At 33.8% G+C, this 15,464-nt stretch overlaps 3 protein-coding genes across 3 annotated transcripts; all 3 read right to left on the reverse strand.

Annotated features, from left to right (window-relative positions):
• Nucleotides 1-94: 94 nt before the first annotated feature.
• NRPB9A (RNA polymerases M/15 Kd subunit) lies at nucleotides 95-2,374 on the reverse strand. The gene is made up of 4 exons (XM_011021941.1): nucleotides 2,220-2,374; nucleotides 2,045-2,120; nucleotides 1,785-1,943; nucleotides 95-455 (listed from the first exon to the last, which is right to left on the reverse strand). The coding sequence occupies exons 1-4, from the start codon at nucleotides 2,246-2,248 to the stop codon at nucleotides 375-377; spliced, it is 345 nt and encodes a 114-aa protein (XP_011020243.1). The 5' UTR covers nucleotides 2,249-2,374; the 3' UTR covers nucleotides 95-374.
• A 4,784-nt stretch (nucleotides 2,375-7,158) lies between these two features.
• On the reverse strand, nucleotides 7,159-8,572 carry LOC105122689 (zinc finger CCHC domain-containing protein 10-like). The gene is made up of 2 exons (XM_011021951.1): nucleotides 8,480-8,572; nucleotides 7,159-8,306 (listed from the first exon to the last, which is right to left on the reverse strand). The coding sequence occupies exon 2, from the start codon at nucleotides 8,267-8,269 to the stop codon at nucleotides 7,490-7,492; it is 780 nt and encodes a 259-aa protein (XP_011020253.1). The 5' UTR covers nucleotides 8,270-8,306; nucleotides 8,480-8,572; the 3' UTR covers nucleotides 7,159-7,489.
• A 1,147-nt stretch (nucleotides 8,573-9,719) lies between these two features.
• LOC105122698 (outer envelope pore protein 16-2, chloroplastic-like) lies at nucleotides 9,720-12,172 on the reverse strand. Its single transcript, XM_011021961.1, has 7 exons — nucleotides 11,780-12,172; nucleotides 11,609-11,660; nucleotides 11,397-11,480; nucleotides 11,012-11,043; nucleotides 10,646-10,679; nucleotides 10,296-10,363; nucleotides 9,720-10,095 (listed from the first exon to the last, which is right to left on the reverse strand). Exons 1-7 carry the CDS (start codon nucleotides 11,903-11,905, stop codon nucleotides 9,952-9,954), a joined length of 540 nt encoding a protein of 179 aa, XP_011020263.1. The 5' UTR covers nucleotides 11,906-12,172; the 3' UTR covers nucleotides 9,720-9,951.
• Nucleotides 12,173-15,464: the final 3,292 nt, after the last annotated feature.

Below are 15,464 nucleotides of genomic sequence, written 5' to 3' on the forward strand. Positions count from 1 at the left end.
ATTATTCGTAAATAAGCTGAAATTAGTCTGCTCCTATGGCACATACAGTTAAATGAGAAGGAACCTTCTAAGCATTATTAACGAGGCCTAGAAATATGAAGGCTCAATCATGTAAAAATCAGACCCCGCCCCCCTCATACTGAAGTAGCTGTAACCAATAAAGGTTGAACCTCAAAATTTGGTCTATCGAGGATAAAAAAAATTCTTGAGAGTTAACTGGAACGCATATAGAAATATATAAAATAATTGCAAAAATCTCCATCCGCAAAATTAGCAGATCAGAAACCGTACATGGGGTCTCAACTAGATCCATCTTGAAGGCAACATTTCTAAATGCATCATATTTAGAGCTTTCATTGGTGGGCAGATGAATATCAATCTCTCCACCTATGGCCACAATTCGGGTTGCAGCACACGAAAAACAGCGTCATACCCTCCTCTCCCCTAGAAGTTGCCTGCGTGATTGAAGAAAACTTAACATTAGAACTTTGAAGAATCGCTGTTTCATGCAATTACAAGGCCATTAAAAGATTGCAGCAAGTTCATTTGATTAATGATCCCAATAAGCACATTTTGAATAGTAATGACTTCTAAGTAAACCAAGTTCTCAAGTAAACGGTAGCTCCCAATACTTGCTAACAGATAGATTCACCAAAAAACAAGTTGAAAATGAATTAATAAGACATCGAGCATAATGGCAACTCAGTGGCAGGTACATACATTGACAAACTGGTGAGAAATATCATTCCAGAAAAGAAAACAAGACAGCCTATTGCGAGTCCACACTTTCCCTATGATGCATTCTACCGTACACTTGAATCTCAAGGGAACAAGTCAAAAGCTTGAGTTTTAGAATATTAACAAAGGCATTTTCTGCACGTCTATATGAAAGTCATCTTTCAAGAAAAGTAGTACTTCAAAATTAAACAGAAGATATCACATAAAATTAGAACCCAAATGCCATGGCGTAGATTTAGAGGGATTCTAAAATTGCATTTTAAAGGAGTAACCAACTCAAATATGATTCCAGCAACCACGAAGAGAAACTTCTAATGGAGTACGACTGCAGAACAGTAAAATATAAGATGAATTGGTTGTCTTTTATGTAAAAATATATTTTACTTGAGACATCTAGGGCGATCGATCCAATCAATGTGAAATGGTGAAACATACATATGAAGAGCGGAAAAACAAGGAAACAATTCAGTACATGCTAATCTAATCTCATTTGTCTTGGCAGAAAAGAAACATAAAATGCGCAACCATGTAGAATTAAAAAGACTAATGATTCTCTTAGATCTTTCCACTACATCCATAGCTATGCTAAAACTATCTTCAACGTGTTTCTTTTCAAATATCACCAGTGTATCCTCAACTACTTTTGCATGTCAGCAACTCCCAACCAACATATGGCATTGTGTTAAATAAAGCATACCCGTCCCTCTTCAGCTGCAGATATGCTCTAGCAACCTTTCACACTACACCCCCTTAAAAATCAAACCTAAGTCGTGTACTTCCCCTTCATTAATGGCTGCATTTTTTGCTCTTATTAAATATGGTTTCAGATCATAACTTTTTAAAATGTTTTCCATATGAGCACTGTCACTTATCATAATAAAGCAAACAATTTTCTGCCAAAGGCCAACTAAAAAACGCAACAAGAAAATTCAATATAATACTAACAAACCCATACACCAAATATTCGAGAAAATCCAATACCAAAAAAAAAGAAAGAAGAGAGAACATTCCCATCGGCGCAGAATAGCATAAAAAATAGCACTAACCTGGAAGAAGACAGCTTCAGGATGTTTGCATACAGTGCAAGTAACAGCTTTAGTGCGAGGGAGAGTTGGATCAGCAGCTACATCTTGCAATACCTGAGTTCTCTCTGCTACTGAGTGATGCACCTCATTTCGGTACACACAGTTATCATCGGCAATCTCCTGCAACAAAAAAAACAAACCCAAGAAAAAGAAGATTAGGGTTTTTCATTTTAATAAATAATGGGTTTAGTTTTAAATTGAATTATAATAAAAGCCTAGACCTGGTGATCACAGTTGCGGCAAGCGTAAAGAAGGATCTTCTGATCTCTGTCTTCTCTAGGGTACAGAATGTTGTTGCTGCAAAACATTATGGTATAAATAAATAGATTAATCGAAGAAAAAATAAAAGAAGTGAACGAAGTTTAGATGGCTGATAAAAAGAAGAGATGCTGCTACCATTCGCGGCAAAATTTCATGGTACTCATCTTGATGCAAGTTTTATGTTTTTCTTTTGACAAGTATCCACCCTCTGCTCTCCGCTCTCTAGTCTAGAGAGGTTCTGTCTGTTAATTACAAAGACACGCTTATGTTATGGAATGACATGTCGTTGTTAGTCAGTTAGCCTCGAAGACAGACACGTCAATCTTGCCTCTGGAGGTCAGCTTTTTAAAGTCATGTCAGTACCATGGCTAAAATTAAACATGGTGTGTTTATGAACGGAGTTTAAACCCTTTTTTTAATTTTTTTTTTAAATTTTTATATTATTTTGATGTATTAATATTAAAAATAAATTTTTAAAAATAAAAATATTATTATTTTAATATTAAAAAAAAACACAAACATTCTCCGCCATATTCATTAAATTCACCCTATTTCTGATTGTGCTTTCCAGTCAATCAATCACAGTATAGATCCTCCTGCTTCAACTAAAGAAGTGTATTTTCCTGTCTGCTCAAGACCGGTGAAAGAGTGAAATCGGCAACCTGTCAGATTACGAAGGCAACTTTGTCATTCTTGGCTGGAGGGATGGTGGAACTTGAGATTATCATTGAAGTTTATCTGTGTAATGTTGTTACAACTTCGAGAAGCTGAAACAAGCAAATTCATAACAACGTCTTTTCTACACTGATATGTTTTATCAAGGGCGTCTTTTCTACACTGACATGTTTTATCAAGAGCTTCATCAGTTATAAGCTCTTAGGAGTCGTCTTCTACCTTGTTTGAATCTCCAAGTCGCAAGTTGGAGCTGGTTCCACTGAAACTCCGGTCTTGGTTCTGAGTTATCTAAACTCTGTTCTTGGTAGAGCTTTGGTTAAGGCATCTGCAAGCTCATCTTGCGAAGAATATATGCTGCATCTCTATTAAACAAATAGGTAATTAATATAGTCTGTGTGGATTTATTCGAAAGAAATTCTTGGTATATCGGTGCAGGTAATCCTGCATCTCTAATGCTCACCACCTATTTCTAGAAACAAATCTTAGTTTTGCGAGTTGCAGAAATTTTTTTTTTTGCATTATATGCAAAGGGACTCTTCTTAAGCTTGAATTGAAAACTAGATTGTTGTCCACTTTTATATATAGCTTTTGCTTTAATCTCGCGCTTTTTATTTTTCTTTCTTCAGTCATAACCCTTTCATGTGTGATATGGACCCCCTGCTGATTAAAGACACGACCCGCTTAAACTTTCATTTCTTAAAAGACTCGACATTCAAGGCAATATAGCAGTCATACTGTCTACATACGCATCTGGTGAAATAATATCACACTTATTTTGCAAATTCCAGATATAAAAGTCAATAACTAGAACTCCCAGATACAAGAATATATTCAAAAGCGCACACATTTACAATTTTACATCATGCTACCATGAATATTCATTATCCACTAGCGATTAGGGATCCTCTTATTCATAACTCCACTTAGAGTGGTGTGCTTTTTTCAACCCATGAAAAAGCCGTTCACTGACATCCCCCTACCAATACAAATGACCTGTCCGGTCGTAAAAGATGGCGCTGGGAGGCAAAGATATGCGACAACAGAAGAGACTTCTCCGGGTTCTCTAGCACGTCCCATTGGGGTCTGATAAGCAAGCTCCTTCACATTTTCATTTTTAAGACACTGAAAGGAAAATGAAATAAAGGTTATTTAAGTCATTAGGTTATAATTTCAGATGATCATGAAAATCCAGAGTCAAAAACTAATTATATGAAGTGATATACGGCCATTCAACCTGCAAAACAGTTCAAAGACGGCCACTGGAGTGACCATGTTCTTTTTTGAGATTTAATTACATAGACAGTAAAAATGTTAGATATAATTCACCCCCCTAACATCACACACAAAAGTACCTGCATTTTTTATTTTCATGTGAATAAGAATTGAATGGGAAAACAATGCCAAAATGGAAAATTAAGCTTCCGTCAAACAATTAATAGGTTAACTAAATTAAAAGCATATGAATTTCAGAGTATTACATCTTCAGTCATCGGGGTTCTGATGAACCAAGGGGCGACGGAAATAACCCTTATATTTTCTTTAGCCCATTCGCATGCCAGGTTCCATGTGAGTTGATGAATCCCCCCTAGAGCATTTTTTAACTTTTTATCATAAACAAGTTAGAACATTTAGAAAAACTTTTAACTAAACGCACAAACTCTTGCAAGAGAATCGAGTACCTTCAGCAGCTGAATAAATAGGATACCCAATGTTGACAGATACCACACTGCAAATAGAAGACACAGACAATCCTTCCAGCTCCTGAAGCTTTCAAAAGTGGATGTGCAAGTTGGGACAGATGGAAAGCGGATTGGAGATTTGTATTCACTAGAAATGAGAAATTCTCAGCCGTGTAGTCTGAAGTTTGTTTGTACACATTGGTTCCAGCATTGTTTATCTGCAAATTAATAGAAAGTTAGTCTTAGTAGCCAACACTAATGAACAGATTTTCTTTTTTTTTAGGATGAAGACAAGCACTTCATAATCATGAAGAAATTAAACTTTATTTATATGCATGGACTGATGTTGATACTTACAAGGATGTTGAGTTTTCCACAAAACAGGGAGGATACATCGCAGACTGATCCACTAACTTTAAGACCCTTCTCCTTCCATTGACGGATGTATGCATCAAGCTGGCTTGGCTCCTCGCACAAATTTAATTCATAATAAAGAACCAAAAAATCACAGAAAAAGATATGTATTATTACGGTTAAAGAATAATTAATTATTATTCAAGTGAATATAATTAACGATAAAAGATATACTTAATTAATTACTAGCCAGGTATAGATATAATGCCTCCATTGCTTTATATATACACACCCATGATATATATACTAGATGTTCTGCAGCGGCATGGATAAAAAACAATTTGAAAAAAAAAAAAAAGTTTATAAAAATAAATTTTAAAGAAGAAACAATGAATGATAAAACTAAAAATAAAAAAATAAAAAAATAGCAAAAAAAAATGTCAACTAACCAAATGTTAAACCATTAAACCCAACCGAGTCATTTAACAAAAGCAATAAATTTAAATAAAATCTTAAAACTGAATTTTTAATTAGTTAAATATTAAATAATTAAATTAAAAAAATCAAACACACAAAAAAATAATAATTATAAATTAAAAAAAAAACTTGAGAATGGTCGGGTTGGCTATCAAACACACAAAAAAATAATAATTATAAATTAAAAAAAAAACTTGAGAATGGTCGGGTTAGCCAACCTAATTTATGGATAAAGTTATGAGACCAAGTTAATCCAATAAAAAGTAAAATAAAAAAATAAAATCTATTTCTTTTAAAAAAATCAATATTAAATTTTGAATTACAAGATGAAAAAAATTAAAAAAATAAAATTATAAATCAGAAAATAACCTGAGCCCACATGGGACACCTCGCCAACCCACACATCAGAAAATAAAATTGAAATAACCTGGAACGAAAAGAAAATGAGTAAAATCTTGAAACTTAATTTATTTAAATAATAATAATAATAATGATACGGGAGAATCTTATGCTTCTTATCTTCCATGGGGCATAGAATATTGTTGCTGAAAACTTACAAAATCCGAAAACATAATCATACTTGACAAAAACATAGATGTGAACGTCAATATGCTTTACGCACAGATGAGATGGTGATCAGTACTGGTTATCAACAGCGCAGTAAACAAATTTACCATGTGGAAACTTTCAGAGAGACTGTCTAAGAGATCTTTTGCGGGAAACTTAATTAAAGAATTCAAAATAGGCGTCGGCGGATAATTAATATAAGATGGAGCATGGATATGCAAAAATAATATTAAATCCCGTAGAAATAGAGAAATGTGCACCATTAACATAGCGAAGGCTGAAGCAGTGGAAAAACTTAAATAAAACCGCTAAGGAGTCCAGATAATCATAATTAGTCACAAATTATCTGCTCCTGGATAGCTTAGCACTAGGTTTGTCAATCATGGCAGGTTCTTGAAATGGAGATATGAAGATTGATAGCAACAAAAAGAAAGGCTTACCGTTCAGGGTAGAACTGGTACACACTCGTTGTAAAAAGATGTTTCTTTTGCAACCTCTTCCTGCAATTTTACACAACTGATCCCATCTCCTTTGCTCCTCCCGTTCTACATATCAACACTCCTGCCAAAAGGGTTGGTGGGGTATCAAGAGAGCACTATGGAAAATGTGATAAAGTAGCCCAACCTCTTTTAAAGCGTTGTTTTTGTTATAAGTTAACTGGACAGTCCAAATTCAGGTAAGAGCTAGAGGCATGGTAGGCGTTTCTTCCATGTTCTAAAGAGGACATAATCGTACCGCTTTAGGAAATGTGCAGAAAGAACTATGCAGGACATGTATTTGGCATCTTAATCCTTTAACATGTTCAGCACTTCAGCCCAGCTAGGTTAAAACCTGGACGCTCGTGTCCCTCTACTAGCAAAGCGAAATGCTAGCTTGTTCTCGAGATTAACTCATGAACCGTCCCAACAACGCATCCTGAATGCATATGATTTAATCGGATGTCGACCGAGTTAACTCAATTTCTTGAGAGAACCACATCTCAATAACAAGAATCATACTTAACTGCCTCGAATAGCTATCCCATTTTGTTCTTAAATCTATCAGCAGAATTGAGGGTCTATCACCTGCCAAAGTTCCCAGTAGGCATGGCAACTTCATCTGACGTCAGGTCTGGTTAGCAGGTCAAATTTGAATCTGCTAAACCACAAGAATGGACGGCCAGCGAGGTAATTCAGGAAAGGGAATAATAACATACACAATTTAGCACTGAAAGTTCAAATGGTTTTGATTCTTCAACAATAACGATACTTTTCTACAGAACTAGTAACATGAACCATTACTTAGCTAAAACAAGAAGTAAAAGTGCATTCCACAAACAACCATTTGAAAGAAGAGCAGAAGGCATGCCATTTTCACATACATATCATATTCATGACTACCTTACAAAACCAAGTTTAGGAACCACAGAAACTGTTACAAGTTTAACGTCTTTAAGCAACTATCACGACCAAGCGTAATTGCATCACAAAGCAACTACCACGGCCAACAATATATGCAAAAACACACAAAGAAAACTCCTCAGCTAACTTATTTTACTTAACCTACCACATTGGCCCATGATCACAGCTGAGTCCAATATGAGGGAAGCTCATGATCCTAGAGCCAGACACACAAGACAAGACAAACGGCTCCTTTGTTCTTGATTGATTCACTTCATCTCCTCCTGCTATGCCTCCTCTTCTTCCTGCTGCTCTTGTCATCAGAATCAGATTCCGAAACCGAATCCGAATCAGAAGACTCATCAGAGGACGAGCTATACCTCCTGCGCCTCTCTTTCTTCTTCTGCTTCCTTTTCTTCCTTCTCCGCCGCCTCTCTTCCTCCGAAGAAGATGAACTGTACCCCGAACTACTTTCCTCATCCGAAGACTCCGACCCTGTCACAGACGACGACCCACTATCTGTCTCGAAAACAGAAGCCTCGCTGTCACTCCCAGAATCCGAATCTGACCTGTGCTTTCTCTTACTCTTCTTCTCCCTCTTTCGCCCCTCCTCATCCTCCGCTTCTGGATTCTCCAAATCACAAGAAGTCGAAACCTTCATCCTCAACTTTGGATTCTTAAGTTGTTGAGTCCTTGATGGCCTCGACATATAAACCCTCTCATTCTTACACTCGTAAGTCCAATGCCCACTTTGAAAGCACTTCTGGCACTGTCCATTACCACCAAAAGCTTTTGACATAGAATTAAGATCTTTTCGCTCACCCAATCTCACTGCTTTTTCCGTACTCATTAAATACATCTGCCTCTTTGCTTCTCGTTTCTCTTGCCATCGACTCGGCCCTTCTTCTTTTTGCCCATAAGCGTTCACATTACGAGCAGCTGCTGCTGCTGCCCGTTCTGCTTGGGCTCTACTTAAACCTTTTGCCGCACTCAAGGCTGCGGCCTTTATCCTCTCCGCCGCAACCTGAGATTTCTCTTCTTTCTTACTTGACATACTTACAAACCCTTTTACAGTAATACCAAATCCTTAGATCACCCGAAATAGAAGCTCGGAAATTTTGTTTCTGTGAAATCGATCTCAATAAAACCTAGTTTATTCGTGAACTACCCCGCAATAGATAATAGAAAAAAGTAATTAAGAGACTCTAAAACCCTAATTTCGAACGCTAAGAGCCCTAATTTTTAGAGAGAGCAAGAGAGGTGCATACGATGAAGATCGCGTTATAATTTTCGGGGACCTGATGGTCCTGATCGAAACGGGAGGGGTAGAGATGATGAAGACTGTATATATATAGAAGTCCAAGGTGGTCGAGATTTGAAGACTGTATGTATTCATCAGCCCAAGAAATAGGCCTCATATCGGCCTGGATATGTTTTTTTTTTTTAAGTCGTCAGATGCTTTTTGGGGTCACCTTCTGGACGTCAAGACAAGATTAAAAAAGGGTATCCCTAATAAGATGTCTGTAACTCTTCAAAATAAATTTAATTTAAAGATATTAATAAGATTTTAATATTTAAAATGATAAAAATTAAATTAGAACTTAATTAAACTTTAAAAGATAAAAAACGTACATTACTTGGGTTATCTTGTAGTTTCTATTTAACTCTAATTAGAATGTGTTTGTTTTTTAGTTTAAAAAACATTTTAAAAACTTATTGGATTTTTTTAAATTAATTTTTTTATTTTATATATTGATATCAAAAATAATTTTTTTAAAAATATATTATTTTGATTTATTTCAAAGTAAAAAATTCTTTGAAATTTTTTTAATTTCCCTTTTAAATTAAAACTAGAATTAGAAAATTAATTTTTTATTCTAATTTTTTTTTTAGAGTGATATAAGAATCTTAAAAAAGGAATCCTGCTTAAGATACAAAGAAAATAAGGTATCATGTGCATAGGTTCGTGAACAAATGCAGGTAATGAAGCAATTTGAAATCAGTATAACCTTAATTTCATCTTTGGCATCTAATTCTCAGTTTCATTTCAATTCAATTAAAAATCAATAAACAATTGCTATTCAACAAAACACTAAAATAAAAATACAATAATTTTAACTCATGGAAGAATTATATCCATCAATTCATTTTAAAATTGTTTAAACTAGACTTGAAAAATCACATAATTACACTCCAAACTCTTACTATAAAGCTCATAGTAAATATATTAAAGAATTATCTTAATCTAATAATTTAAATTATTAAATAAAATTTTAAAATATAATTTATATTAATTTTTAATAAAAACATTCCTGTATGTGGCATCCCCACATCATATGTGACTATAGCAACTGATAGGATCTTGCCAAACTCCAGCTCTCTGATCTTCATTTCTAGTTATCTGTCTCACGACTTGGGACCTCTTTGTTTTAGAAATAGCTCAAAGAATAAAGTTTTGAAGCATTTTCTCATTATCCAAGCCTATCTCAATGTTGGGCATTTGACCCCAATCAAAACATGAAAAGAACTAAATAATTAAGCTTTGTTATTACATGAAATGAAAGGCAGGCCAAAACCTCCATCTAGGGATCACAGATTATGATAAAACATCAAGTTCAAAAGGAAATCTTTATAAAAACATTCTCAAGACTGCAGCAACACGTCACGAACTAGATTGAAAAATGGAAGCCAAGGTTCGATAACTCGAGACACCAGTAGTCTCTTATAAATTTCTACTTAGAATATCCCTGTAAGAAGATTTGCTGCAGTTGAGATCGCAGCTCCAGTGATAGCACATTGCACAATCTGCTCATGGGATATATCTGCTGTTGTAAGTGCCAGAGCCACACCTGTTATTGCTCCAGCCACTGCTGTGTTTTTCTGCACCAATTTCAAGGGAGATTCTTAGTATTGAATAACAGAAGTAATCTAGAGAGAGAGAACTGCCTAACGGAATAGGCCTCGCACAATAGCATGTGTGATGGAAATCATGTGGAAATCATCAAGCTTTTTTTACAGCAATTATCCTCAATGTCAAAAGATAGAAGATAGATTTACTTATCCCTGAAAGGCCTTATTACCCAATCATGAACTCCACGAGCCTCGCTTAGTCCATAAGTGAGACCTGAATAAACTCCTGCGGCCAGTCCTGCAGCATCAGTAAGACAATTTTCTTAGCCGTTTTAATGCACATTCTTTTTCACTGCCCGCGGAAATTCTCACACGCTACACTGGGTACATGTCGCTTTTAACTGCTTTGCAAAATATAATTATACTAAAGAGTTTACACAAAATAATGAACTGAAATGACTGCTACAAAAGAGTGACCTAAACACTAGCTCTAGATGCAAAATCATCCCACATCCCGACCCCCGACCAAAAAATATTAAGAAATTAAACAAGATGATACAGTTATCAAATGTATTCTCACCCCATTGTAAAGATTCTTTTCCAGTGTTCCTCACCTATCAAACAAAATAACAACGCGATGTTAGAGACATGGCGGCACTCGAAAAACTTGTCATGGAAAAGCTATTGTTGCCTCAGAAAATAAGTCCCTCGGCAAATTTACAGATGAGAAAATTGAAGTTTCAAGTTCCTAAAGATGTAGAATAGAGAAACAGTTCGTTTAAACCATATGACTTAGAATCATAAAAATCAGATCAAACTGCATCAACAGAAGGAAGTAGTTATTCAAAGGCAAGCATTTGGTGACAGCTGCCACAGGTAAATGTCCCTAATCTGAAACCATGTTAAGGTCTGAATACGAGTACAAAGGGTAGGATTTGAAACTCACCAAGGCTTCGAGAGATTTTATGTTGGTTTCACCTGTGAAGCACAAGAAATTATATTAACACCGTAACTCATGATATGAAAATCTAGAACTATAGTATCTGTTTCAGCCAATAATCACCAGACAGATTAACTGGAAATTTTTTCATGTCCCACCCGAGGACTATCCTAATACTGGGGGGAAATCGCAGCTTTATATCCTGTTGAACTGTGTAACATTAAATAGAAAACTTGGATCGTAACATATCTATTACAAAGTTTCAAACACGTCATGCAATATGATTTCTTCGTGAACCATATTCATAACCAGCGTTAATACCATTATCTAGCAAATCAAACTTCATTGCCACATTTAACAGATCAAAGATCTGAGAGAACAGGCCGCGTACCTCTGAGGTGAGGGGCACGATGGCGCTTCTTGCCATCAACAGAAATCTCCGGTGGCACGCCACCACTTGACTCAATTCCAGCACCTAATAATAATTAACACCCACATCCACATCCACATACATGCAATGAATCAAACAACAGTAATTCCAACACAAAAGTGAATAGACAAATAAATAAAGCAATAATTAAAATTAAATGTGCTCGTCGTTACCTTCAATGGCTGTGAAATAAGCCTCCCGTGACACCGCTTGAATTGCTCCAATCTAAATATGACCAACATGGTATTGTTAATTTTATCTAAAGTCTGGTATTTAAAACAAATACCACTACATGCATTTACAAACACTGATTACTAGCAGTTAATCAAGAAATGCAAGTTTACCCCAGCGGCTTTGACAAAGCTCTCAGCAATGCAGTTAAGGAGAGGGTGGCCAAAGTCGAAGAAACAACATTTATCAAAGCGACGGATTTCACCCATTAATGACCTTGTTTCCAAGTTGTGGCTCATCTTTCTTTTCACTTCTTGGTACGTGCCGAGATTCTACTATGAGTGACGATGATAAGGGAAGAAAAGCAATGAATGAATCGATGGAGACGCATGAATGGTGACCAGTGGTGCAAGCAACTACGGATATGGAAGCTACCGAAATGCAAGCGTGACCTCAAAGGGACACGTGTTTGTGGGAGAAGGTTAACGTGTCTGCTTCTACTAACCGAGAATCCTTACTTCGTGGCGATTCCTGGGATCTTATTGTTTTGCGGTTCATGTGTCCTTAAATTAACAAAGGCATCGTGCGGCACAGTTATGTTTTTTCTTTTGTTTTTTTTTTATTATTATTTTTGATGAATGAGATCTCGGTTTTATTCACTTTGTAGAGTACAGAGTTAGATAGCCAGACAAAGAATGACTCGGGAGAATAGCAGAATTAATCCCACTCAGAAGAAGGAGATATAACAATAAAACAATAAATAACAATAGTGAAGCCTGGATAGAATTAATCCCACTCAGAAGAAGGAGATGTAACAATAAAACAATAAATAGCAATAGTGAAGCCTGGACTTGATGGTTGATAGCCAGATAGTTAACCCTTCAGTCACTAGAACACTAGCAGCCAGCTTTGTCAGTGATCTAGGCACCAGAAGCAAAAGAAATCCATGAAACCCCGGTGAAATCTTATAGAGATCTTGAAAGCAGCTCAAAGCAGCACCTGAAACATCCACTCTTGGATGTCATTCACCTGCCTTAGCTGAGTTTAGGGTATCCCAGGACACAATAATAGGGGGCCGGAGGGGGGCAGGAGCCGCTCTTGCCCCAAGTATTAAAAACTTCAATTTTGGAACAATAAGTATATAAGCTGTTCAATTATGTCCCTTAAAAACTTCAATTAGCCCCTCCTTGATTTTTGTATAGTACGAGTTTTTAACGAAAATACGATTTGTAATTATTAGTAATTTGTTCTAAATTTAAATAATTATGTATATCGTTCACTTACATTCTTAAATAAAATAAAATGTTTATTAATAACTAGATCTAATAATTATATTGTTAATTTTGACATATTTTCTTATTTTTTAGAATCAATAACTCAATAAATTATATAAAATATATTATAATAAGAAATATATTAGAATTTATATATTTTTAAGATGTTATATGCGTGTATGCATATAAATATGGATCAATTTATTTTGGATCAATTTAATTTTGGGGTACAAACCTTTTGTAAAAACAAATTCAATCTTTCACACAAATCGACACACATATAACAAAACAATGAGTTATTGGTTCTAACTATACACTCTACCTTTCTAACATAAAAATTGGGTAATTGTGGAATTTACAACCCAATCTATAAATATGAATTAATGACAGTGATCGGATCAACTTTGCCCCGAAACATTATATCATAGCTCTGCTATTAAAATATTAAAAGAAAAGTTACTATTTAAGACACCAATTCAAGCGCAAGTTTGAGATCATAACAGATATTTTTTAAAAAGTATTTTTATTTAAAAATATATTAAAATAATAATATTGATTTTATACTTAATTTTTAGATTATTTATTTTTATTATTATATAATTAAATAAATAATAGTTTAGAAAAAATAATAAGTTATTAATCATAATAGATTATATTACCCAGTTTGTTGGTTTGACTATTAATTCAGGTTACTCGATTATAGATTTAGTAGATTTACCCATCAAACCTAATATTTTGTTTAGTCTTTTAATTTTTTTCAATTGTTTTTTTTATTTCACTCATTTTAAATATTAAATTAATTGAAAAATAGAATTCATGATTTATATTTTATACTTTCTGCAGGGTTATCATGATCATAAATAAATATTTTTTTAGAATTGTTATTTAATTTTATAAATATTTATTTTTATCATAAAATTAAATAAAAATAATTTTCAAAAACAAAAAAGTTATCAAACTCATTAAAGTTCATGATTTCAAGTTGCAAGATGACCAAGGTCAACTCAATTTGGTATTGTCTCAATATTGTTTTAAAAAACTATTATCTTAAAATTTTTAAAAAGTTCTGTCATGTTTTTACCAGTTATCTAAATTGTTTTTGGACCAATTAAATTGATTGAATTACTTTGAGTTAGCTCATAGATAATTTAATTAAAAACTTGAGCTAAATATAAAATCAAATTAACAAGTTTTAAGATTGAATTTAATAATATTATTAAAAAAATAATTTTCAAAAAAAAGTTATTAAAATCATTAAAGTTCATAATTCCGAGTTGCAGGATGACCACGGTCAATTCAATTTGCTTTGCCTCAATATTTTTTTAAAAAAATATTACCTTAAAATATTTTTAAAGAATATATTATGTTTTTTATCAGTTATCAAAATTATTTTTAAACCAATTTAATTAATTAATTTACTTTGGATCAACTCACACATGGTTTAATTGGAAGCTCGAGATAAATACAAAATTGAATTAACAAGTTTTAAGATTGAACCGATTGATCAAATTTAATAATACTATTAAAAAAATAAATAAAAATAATTTTTAAAAATAAAAAAGTTATTAAACTTATTAAAGTTCATAATTCCAAGTTACAAGATGACCTAGATTAATTTAATTTAGCATTGTCTTAATATTTTTTAAAAAAATTATTATTTTAATTTTTTTTTAATTTATGTCATGTTTTTATTAGTTATCTAAATTGTTTTTTGACCCATTAAATTAATTGGTTTAGTTTGGGTCAACTCATATCTAGTTTAATTAAAGACTCGAGTTAAATATAAAATCAAATTAATAAATTTTAAGATTCAACCGATTGATCGAATTTAATAATACAGCTTAAAAAAATTTATAAGCATAATATTTTTTTTAGGTTTAAAAAAAATAATCCAACTCATTGCGGATTACGAGCGAATTTACTATTTATACATGAAACTGTCTCCAATTTTAATAGTTTACCTTTATCATAGATGGTGGGCCTCCTATTATCAAAAACTTTAAAATGCTTAGTAAAAATATTGTATATTCAGATATATTTTACTATTTTTTGTTATAGTACAATTATTATTTTTTGTCTTTCCAAGAAAAAAAACGAAAGGTTTATAAACTGAGGACAACTTAATTTTTTTTTTATATAATCTATTAATCATTATAGATTTAAAATAAACAACTCTAAAATAAAAATATTATACACCACAATATTGATAGCCATGATCATTATAATAAGCCCGAAATGAAAGTTCAGAAAATCATACCAGTCCGGACACTATGACAACTTTTTCCGACGGCTTAAATTCCAGTGTCCACTGTCCAACACCCGTCAAGTAACGGCCTTGAATTAGTCATCCACCGGTCCTCCTGTCCTCTTACCGATCACCAAAGGAAATAACATCCATTTCGAGGTCCAAGAAGGAAATCAAATAGCCCACGTTCTTCTTGTTCCAAGGAGCGATAACTACCTCCTTGCGTTTTTAATTTTGGATCCATGGTGATCGGGACACGAAGGTTATTGTTTTCTAATTAAATTGCACCGTATTAATATAACTCTGATGAGTAGGGACCCCACCGGCTCAATCGGGTCC

This window comes from Populus euphratica, unplaced genomic scaffold, assembly GCF_000495115.2.
Source record: "Populus euphratica unplaced genomic scaffold, PopEup_1.0 scaffold1.1, whole genome shotgun sequence".
NCBI lineage: Eukaryota > Viridiplantae > Streptophyta > Magnoliopsida > Malpighiales > Salicaceae > Populus > Populus euphratica.